Raw genomic sequence first — 9,911 nt, forward strand, 5'->3', positions numbered from 1 at the left:
TGCATGATCATTTGTTGTCATACTTAATTTATGACTAATCATTGCCTGTACATTATGCAATGCATGATGAAATAAATATTATACTGTAAAACTGTGCCCTCAAATTGACAAACACAGCCAGAAATAGCTGTTGCATATTGTAAGAGCTTTAAATTCACAGTCACTCTTACCAAAAGACCTTTCATATCTGTTGTGTTGTATGTGTTGTTCACACATAGGCTTTTGGCAAAATCTGTCTTAGTGCCTTTTACTTCTGTTTGTGTGCATGCCTTAGCCTCCTGTATACAGAAGTTATAAGCTAATACTTAACACACCAAGGTTCGTGTTGTCAGGGTAACCAGACCATAGTGTCACTATTTGTCTGCACCGCCAGTCCTCAAATGACTGATTACCAGTAGCGTGGTAAAGCCAGATCAAGTTAAGACAATTAGCAGAGAGAACACAAGCACTCCGCAAGCCATAATACGATGGCAGGGTAAAATTAACACTGAGTCTTCTAACTTTATTTTTAATGAAAGTGCTTGGGAAAAAAATAGAGCAAAATCTAAAGATGATAGTTAGTTAGTTAGTTAGTTAGTTAGTTAGATACTTTATTCATCCCGAAGGAAATTCACAGTTTCCAGCAGTATCCACAGAGTATAAGATTAAGTAAATCAAAAATAAAGAATAAGTAAATCAAAAATAAAGAATAAAGATGACCCTCGAGATCTAAAGATCTAAGTACCAATGTGCAAAAAAACAATGTGCAAAAAAACAATAAAACCAGTGTGCATCGACGTATACAATGTATTTACAGTATAAAGAGATGATAAATAAATAAATAGCGCCCAGATGATAAATAGATGATAAAAAGCCAATAAAACCAGTGTGCATCGATGTATACAATGTGCATAGATGTGGGCAATGTCCAAGTGTAAACAGATGATAAATAAATAGCAGCAGCAATATATACTCTATAAACGAGGATAAAAAATAGAATATGAACAGTTTAAACAGCAGGGGAACAACACGCTCCGACGGAGGTTCACGGTTGGTGCGAGACCATGAGACCAAGTGACAGAACCCGACGCCCGGGACTGGGACTCAGGAACTGTCAGACTTGAGCCCTCCCCCTCCAGTCTTTGCGTGTTATCTTCCAGAAGTGCAGTGTGTGTGTGTGTGTGTGTGTGTGTGTGTGTGTGTGTGTGTGTGTGTGTGTGGAGAGGAGGGGGGGGGGGGGGGGGGGGGGGGGGGGGGTTATTTCCTCCGGGTGGAGTTAAAGAGTCGCATGGCGTGGGGGAGGAATGATTTCCTCAGCCTGTCGGTGGAGCAGGACAGTGACAGCAGCCTGTCACTGAAGCTGCTCCACTGGATGCAGTGGATTGTCCATGATTGACAGGAGTCTGCTCAGCGCCCGTTGCTCTGCCACAGATGTCAGGCTCTCAAGTTGTGTGCCCACAACAGAGCCCACAACAGATATGTTTTGTTATGTTTTGACAGAAGATTTAAGACTTCAATCTCTGCACTCACATGCAAATGAACTTTGTAAATTGCTGTTTGGGGGACATGTGTGAAGTTAAAGATTGTAATACATTAGGGAGCAATAAATATATACAAATACAATAATAATATGTACAGTATGCTTTGAGTATTAATATACAAAGGCTGTGCAGGGAACTCATAACATTTTGAAGGAGATAATGAAGGCACAGACAAATAGTGTGATGACCAGGTGATCTTTTTCGGATCAGTGTGAACACCAAAGGGAAAAAAAAAAAAATCAATTGTTATCTCTGATTTGGGACACATTTCTATGTAATTTTATTTCCAGTGCATACCAAGTACATGGCAATGCAACCTGAGTCTTACTGGTCACATTTGAATTGGTGCACCAAAGAAAAAAGATGTCACATAATCCTAGTCTCTCTCTACCATTTACTTGACATTTACTCTGCCATTTTAACTAGTCATCATCCATGGTTTGCATCTATATGTGTCCTTACCCTTATTTGCCCAGTCTTAGAGATGCACAAAAGGACAGAGGCAAAAATTCAAAATGTGCTGTTTCTACACTGTGATTGCAATGATGTCCAACTGAAAATAAAGTTCTGTTTTTCTTAAAATAGCTACCCTGGTATTTTTCAAACGACTATGATGGGAAATTATCAAAAGAAACAATCAGACATATTTGGATGCATGCATTTATTTGACTACATTTATAATTTTAGAAGCATTTATAAAATATGTACAATGATGACATAAAATTGGCCAGCAAAATAAATGCTGACCCACAAAAAAATAAAATGCCAACACAGAAGAACAGAGCTTTTTAAAATAATTTTCATACTGTATTGTAGTGGTATAGCATACAAGCCTGCTATGAATATACATGTATCATCAAAATACAGGAAACACCAGGATAAAGGCTTCCTTTGCTTATGGTGGCTCTGTGATGCTGCGTGGTTAGTCTGAATATTCTCTACAGGGCAAGTTAGTGGAATCACTACTAATCTAAATTCTGAGTCCTTGTGCTGGTGGTGCTATTAGGGCTGATTGGACTCACACTCAGGTAACACACCCCACATTTTATAGAAGCATAAGAGCCTCTCACTGATGTTGGATTTGCAAAGGTGCTTCCTTTGTTTTGACAGTACTGTGAAAATTGCTCTCCTTCTCTTGAGGTGTTCCAGTGATGCAGTAGCAGCCTGTCGTAATCTGATAGAAAGTCCTTGAGATCCAATAAAGAGTGATGTCAGTCTCTGTATTGAAATGTTAAATGTCCATGTGAAAAATCCATCAGAGTTGTTGTGAGTCTTCTAGGCTTGAGAAACAGAGGACACTTCTGTCTTGCTGGCTGATACTGAGGTCTCATCCTCCACCATGCCACCCATTCCAACAGTACTCAGCATGCAGTTACGGAACTGGAAACAGAGCATATAGTACAATCAGATCATGAAGAAGCAGTGCACTCACCAAACAAAAAAACTTTACATTACATAGAAGGTACTGTAGTAGATCCTGGGTGCACAGGATAAAATTATCCTCCGGTGAAGAAGCATTTTGTTATCATGTAGAACAAACTAACCTATCCTCCCTAAAGGAGCCAAAGGTTTAAGTCAAGCTTGCCACTGTATTCTACACTCAGCAGGTGAGGATCTGCCTGCAAGCCCTCTAGAGATGAGCTGCAGCATATCTGTTTGCTCATCAGCACATAGATAATAAGATTGGACAAAGCTGTGCTCTTTAAGAAAAGGGAAGCAGGTGTGGCTGAGAATGTGACTCCCTTGCTAAAGAAGATCCATGCAGCAAAGCTGCATCACGGTCCAGCCAACGAGGAAGCCACTACCATCAAGGTGACATACATGTAACTTTAATTTCATTTGCAAATGAATTAATTAATGATTTTAAAGCTGAATCTTTGCGTCCTGACCCTTATCTTAACTACAGCCATAACCAAGACACACCAGACCAAAACCACAGCCTGGGAAGCAGTGCTGTCAGTCAACAGTGGGGGCAAAAAATGAAGAAAGCGGCCACTGGTATCCACGCTTCTGTCCTCCTGCACATCGTCCACTGAGCACTATTCACAATTTAACTCCAATTACTCCATTTAGTTTGTTGATGTTACAACGTAGATCCCAGGCGTTAATGCAATTAATGGTTATTACTGAACACTAGTAAAGCAGACTGATACATAATAGGAAATTGAGCCAATCAGATTTTACCACCAAACAAACTGCTGTATAAAGTACTCTCAAGTAGTCTTCTCACTTCTGAACCATGAATTACAATCAAAACCTGAGCACTTTGTCTTTTGTTTCCATCTTTCTCAAATGATAGTGTTTCAAGCTAAGATATTCAATTTATCCCTGCTGTGGGAGCTGCTACAGCAATAAAATGACAAACAACTGACCTGTTTATTCATCAGCACGTAGATGATAGGATTAAACAAGGCAGAGCTTTTTGAGAAGAAGGCAGGAATAGCCATGGCTGTGGCCGAGAATGCGGCTCCCTTGTTGAAGAAGATCCATGCGGCAAAGCTGGCATATGGGGTCCAAGCTACCAAGAATCCCAAAACCATCAGGAAGCACATGCGTGTCACTTCCTTCTCAGCCTTCTGGGTGGATGCTGAGTCTTGTTGCTGAGCTGCAGCCTAAAATGTGTTCAAATAGACCAGCACAGAGGAGGATAGTTAGACTGACAGGCTCACTGTTTTGGGCAGTGTATTATAAAGTCTGGGCTGCGTCCTGTGATTCATTTGTACAAGTTCTATGGTGTGTTGCATTAAAATAAGGATTCGGTGAAAAATCAATCAACATTATAGATGATGTGCTCTAAAGCTGGCATATTTTAGTAGTGGCACTACAAAAAAAGAATTCTTAGTAATGCAAAGGGATCAATCTACCCTGTACGTTGTAATAGGGAAAGCTATAAAATAAATAAATAAACAAATAAAAAACGAGCCAGCTGTTTGACAGCTATTTGCTCAATAACATGATCTGAGCATCCGCACTAAACTTTAGGTCATTTTTATATTCCTAATTTTCCTATAATATTTATTATAAAGAATAGCAGCCTTACAGCTTTGACTGTCAGCACAAGGCTTCCATAAGTGAAGAAGATGGTGATAACTGGAACACAGAAGTGGCAGCTGAACATGTACATGACATATGACTCATTGTTGAAGCCTGGGGCCAGGGTGTAGTAGTCAGGTCCACAGGAGCACTGCATTCCTTCAGGAATATACCTGTTTGAGAATTCAGAGGGACAGCAGAGAGAAGAGATCAGTGGTCACAAATACGCTCAACAAAGGAGCTCTGAGAATAAAGCTATGCATGAACAATGTGTTAAATTTAGAGGCAGCTGAAGCTGATACCTGGACCAGCCAACAAGTGGAGGAGCAGCACAAGATACGGCCATGATCCAAGTAAAAACAACTCCAACTCCAGCATGAGTTGCAGTGAACTTGAAACTTCCCATTGGTTTGCAGACCACAATGTATCTCTCAATGGCCAGCACTACCAGTGACCACAGAGAGACTTGACCTGTTGATAAGAGACAGAACAAAAGTTATGTTGAAACACCATAAAATCATGCCATGCATTGCACCTGCTTAAGCTGATTAAACTGTAAGGTAGATTCAACCTTACAATATTACATTCTAGAGTCATAGAGAAGTTTATTGTGATCAGTCAAGCAGCATAAGCCGTGCTTTTTAAATGCAATAAAAACTGGTAATAGTGATGAATAATGATCCTTTTTTTCCAAAGCTTACCTCCAATCGTAGCAAAGAAGCCTTCAATAGCACAGGTCATTGGCCCCAAAGAAAAGTAGCCCATCAAGGAAGTATATAAAGTGACTGTGAATCCAAAACACACCATAACCAATCCAGCCACAGCCAGGTTGACCAGGATGAAGTTTAGAGGTTGCCGGAGCTTCTTGTTCTGAGCTGTGACCACCAGCGTCAGAGCGTTGATAGGAAAACCAGTGCAGATCAGGAAAAACATGTAAGCAGCGAGTAGTTTGAATTGCCATGGATCTGCCAGGTAGTACTGTGGATATTCATAAGGACTCCTCACAAGCCCTGTCCTGTTGTTCATGGGAATGTAGAAGTTCTTGCCCTCGGTGCCGTTCTCCATTGTCCTTGAATCCAAAGACAGACTCTGTACTGTTTTGCTCGTGCAGTGATGAGGCGCTCTATAGATGCAGTTACAGTAGGTGTTAGTTTTATACCTTTTCAAAAGTGGATTACATGAGGATTAAGGTCTGAAGTTTAAGTCTAGCAGTTAACTCAATTTAATCCCGGATGAAAGAGCCTTATATCATGACCCTCTTGACTTCTGCGATGAAAAAAAATATTCTACGACCCGGCTTCTTTTTGAAATATGGATGAAATGGAAGGAACAGGCATTTCTTTACAATTTTTAATCACAATGATGAATTTTATCCTGAAAATCAGGATTTCAATTGTCATTGTCAGGTATACCATAACATTTCTTCTAGTAAGTTAATTCATATATTGGCACTGATTATTGTTTTCAATCATCAGTTTGAATTATAAAATATTGACATTTTTAATACAGATTTTTCACACTGTGTCTGTAAATTTAGGAGATAAACAGATGAAATATTGTAAATATATTTGAAGTTTTATTCTTGGGAGGAGCTGAAACTATTTTTTCTTTGCTTTGAGATTTTTTCTACGTTTGTTTCAACATATAAGAAATGTTGTCTAGCTCCGAATGAAATATCCTGGGGTGCTTGTATTTTCTGTGCAATTAGATAGATAGATAGATAGATAGATAGATAGATAGATAGATAGATAGATAGATTGACTGATTGATTGATTGATTGACTGATAGATAGATAGAGTTGCTTGTTGCTGTTGCTCTCGCACTTTCCCCTACATTTCTTTGATCTGTCTTATTTATTTTAGATTGGCTGTGTAACTAATTAGGTTTAAAGTTGAACTGTCCATTGATCGTGCGGTTTGAGGGAGTTTTGACCACTTTTCCAGTTGTGAGAATACTTTTTTCCCTTTCGTGATGTCGCCGGCGCAGAACCACTCCGCTGGCACAGACATTGTTTAGAGTCGGTATCAGCTCATGGGGGTACGACCGGCTGGCATGGCCGACCACACCCACCAAATCCCCGAGGAGATTAGGGGAAGAAGGGGTAGGGGATGGAGGACGGGACAGCGGAAGGCAGCGGCACGGAGGGAAGGGAGGAGATGCATGCCATGTCCCCCCTCTCTCATCATGGGCAATGTGAGATCACTTGCAAATGCTGTGGACGAGCGAGGGGGATAACCAGGAATCAACGGGAGGTCCGTGAGTGTAGTTTTACGTGTTTTACTGAGCCGTCGCTACACCAAGACATCCCGAACAACAACGTTTCCATCGACGGCTTTCAGACCGTCCGGCGCGACAGGGACTGCACTGAGAGCAGATAGCGGAAAGGTGGGGGCTTGCCGTGCTCATAAATGGTGCAATCCTGGATACATTAAGGTCGAGGAGTGTATTTTTTTTTTTTCAGGACAACTGGCTCCCAGACTACTTTTCCACTCCAGCATGACAACTCCAACCACCTCCCTCACCTACCCCCCACCCCACCCCCCAAGTGAGGCTCCCATTCATTCCCCCTCTGGACCAACTTTGGCAGGTCCCGCCACCCAGTACTGGGCATCAACTTCAGAGGGTCCCCATGCTGTGGAAGACATCCTGCCTCATTCATGTGCCTAAGACAGTGCATCCCAGCAGCTTAAAGGACTGCTGACTGGTGGCACTGACCTCCCACATCATGAACACCCTGGAGAGTCTTGTACTGGAGCCACTGTTGGACCTCCTCCCGTTTGCCTACCAGCCCCAACTTGGAGTTCAGGATGGCATTATTTACCTGCCAAACGTCTGGACAAACCAGCAAGCACGGTGAGGGTCATGTTTTTCGACTTCTCCAGTGCTTTCAACGCTATTTGGCATACCCCCTGTTTACATCCAGGGGGTTAGTGTGGACATCATGGAGGACTACAAATATCTGGGAGTGTACATAGACAATGAACTGGACTGGGCTAAGAACACTGAAGCCCTCTGCAAGAAGGGCCAGAGCCGGCTCTACTTTCTGAGGAGCCTGAGGTCCTTCATCATCTGCCAGATGATGCTGAGGATGTTTCATGAGGCTGTGGTGACCAGCGCTGTCCTGTTTGCTGTGACGTGCTGGGGCAGCAGGTTGAGGGCAGAGGACAGCAACAGACTCAACAAACTGCAAGGCTGGTGACGTGAGGGTGGAGCTGGACTTTGGCAGTAGTGTCAAGATGCACGCACTTCATGGCACACTGGCACAGGAGTGCCTTCAGTGGAAGACTGATCCCACCATGCTGCACCATAGAGCACCACAGGAGGTCTTTCCCTCATGTGACCATCAGACTTTTCAGCGCCTCCCATGAAGAATCAGATAGTAAGAGTTAAAGGACTATTATTATATAAACTATTTATTTAACCATTTAACTGTGCAATAATTTATACCTGTAGGATTTGACAACAATATATACACACACACACACACACACACACACACACACACATATATATGCTCATTTTCTTATTTCTGTATTTACTGTAATATTTTGTAGGATTAATGCACATATTTAGATTTTATGCAAATAATCCACATACTTTTGATACAACTTTATACATAATGCACATATGTTTTTACAAAGTTGTAATGTACATATTTTTATATTTCTTATTTCTTTTCTATTTCTTGTAATTTAATTTAATTTTAATTTAATTTCTCTTGAGAATTGAGGAGCTGCAACTAACCCAGTTTCCCCTCGGGGATCAATAAAGGATTTCTGATTCTGATTTGAGATATGATTGTTCTGTGTATAATTAATTTCTTGTAAGCAATTCTGGGCATCTTATTATTCCATAGAATCAAATGAAAAATGATTTAGTGTTTTCAAAACCAATTTTTAGCAAATTTAAGAGGGATACATGAAGTGAGGAGGTATAATGCCAATTCCTGGATATTTCATTCCATTAGTAGATATTTCACTCCATAAAATAACTAAATTCAGAGCAGCGGGTATAGAAGCTGCTGGCTTCCTTAAGGTCTGCAAAGTATCAGCATACACATTCAATTTAAAATTGTGTCCATGGAGGGCCACTCTATGAGAGCAAATAGTACTACAGTTTTTCTCGATTGCTAAGACACATTTCTCGCAAGTTGCTCTCCTTTTCTCTAAACTGTGAACACAAAACTCAATTTTCATGCTACATTCACAAAATCTCAGACTCCTCTTGCAAAACCAAACTTTCACCTCAAAACAGTTCAATCTGTGCTCAAAACTGAACTATGTTGTCAAATTGTGCCCCGAGTCAATCAAAATTACAGTTTTTTTTTAAATTGCTCATTTCAAACACATTTCACAAAACTTTCCTCCATTTTCCCAAAACTCTAAACACAACACACTTTTCTAAAGCTACATACACAAAACCACACCTTCTCTTTTCAAAACTCAAAGTTTCACACCAAAACAGCTGTTCAAAGCCTGCAAAAATTTACAGTTTTTCTCAATTGCTAAAACACTAAACCCTATTGTCTGAACCAAATGCTCCATTGCCTGAACCCACTGATTGAATCACTCACTCTTTTGGCAAAACCATAAGCACGTTTCACCTGTTTAGACACAACTTACCAACACATTTTCATTGTGATGCACCTGTGTTGCATAATGTTGACCACTGGTGGCAAAAGTCAAACACAAGTAAAGCACTGGTGTCACTGGTTGAACACAACAACTCAAAATTGATTACACTTGTGGCTAATGATGTGAGGGAACATATATAAGCCAGTTCAGAGAGCACTGCTGTGTGAGGCACTACAATGGATAGAAATCTGAGGGGAGGAGTTTGTGTGAGAGGTTGTCGAGGAGGTCAAGGTGGTCGAGGAGGTCGACCCAGTACGGAGAAATGATGCTGTGGCTGAGTAATGCACTTCTCATTTGTATATTTTTGTACTTTATTTTTACGTAGGCTTACTGTATACAAGTGATAAATGCACACAATTTCTGTTTGTTTTTGTACTGTGCAAGTGCTACGTGTAAATGCACAAGATTTCTGTTTTTTGTACTTTTTTTTTTTTACTATGTACAAGTGCTAAATGCACAGGTTTTTTGTTTTGCAACATGCATTTAGCCTACAGTGAACAATAAACATTTATTTCTACAGCTTCATGTCCTGAGCATTGTGTTTTCTATTTTTCTATGTAGTATTTAGTGACTGCTCAGTAGTGTTTTTAATTTTGATTGACTCAGGACACAATTTGACAACATAGTTCAGTTTTGAGCACAGATTGAACTGTTTTGAGGTGAAAGTTTGGTTTTGCAAGAGGAGTCTGAGGTTTTTGTGAATGTAGCTTGAAAATTGGGTTTT

At 40.6% G+C, this 9,911-nt stretch overlaps 1 protein-coding gene across 2 annotated transcripts; it reads right to left on the bottom strand.

Annotated features, from left to right (window-relative positions):
• Positions 1-2,441: 2,441 nt before the first annotated feature.
• LOC115359183 (green-sensitive opsin) lies at positions 2,442-9,236 on the bottom strand. 2 transcript variants are annotated; one of them, XM_030051531.1, is made up of 7 exons: positions 9,176-9,230; positions 5,559-5,676; positions 5,255-5,428; positions 4,856-5,024; positions 4,561-4,726; positions 3,893-4,132; positions 2,442-2,900 (listed from the first exon to the last, which is right to left on the bottom strand). In XM_030051531.1, exons 3-7 carry the CDS (start codon positions 5,358-5,360, stop codon positions 2,796-2,798), a joined length of 786 nt encoding a protein of 261 aa, XP_029907391.1. In that variant the 5' UTR covers positions 5,361-5,428; positions 5,559-5,676; positions 9,176-9,230; the 3' UTR covers positions 2,442-2,795. The 2 variants fall into 2 exon arrangements, with proteins under 2 accessions (XP_029907391.1, XP_029907390.1); XM_030051530.1 differs by having other exon boundaries at positions 5,255-5,676; positions 9,176-9,236.
• Between the last annotated feature and the right edge of the window lie 675 nt (positions 9,237-9,911).

This window comes from Myripristis murdjan, chromosome 5, assembly GCF_902150065.1.
Source record: "Myripristis murdjan chromosome 5, fMyrMur1.1, whole genome shotgun sequence".
Lineage (NCBI taxonomy): Eukaryota > Metazoa > Chordata > Actinopteri > Holocentriformes > Holocentridae > Myripristis > Myripristis murdjan.

Coding starts and splice junctions, on each gene's coding strand:
- LOC115359183 (XM_030051530.1), bottom strand. CDS start 5,618: ATGGAGAACGGCACCGAGGGCAAGAACTTCTACATTCCCATGAACAAC. Junction 5,025..5,254: donor CTTCTTTGCTACGATTGGAG/GTAAGCTTTGGA, acceptor TCTTATCAACAG/GTCAAGTCTCTCTGTGGTCA. Junction 2,901..3,892: donor ACGTGCTGATGAATAAACAG/GTCAGTTGTTTG, acceptor CTCTGTTTCCAG/TTCCGTAACTGCATGCTGAG.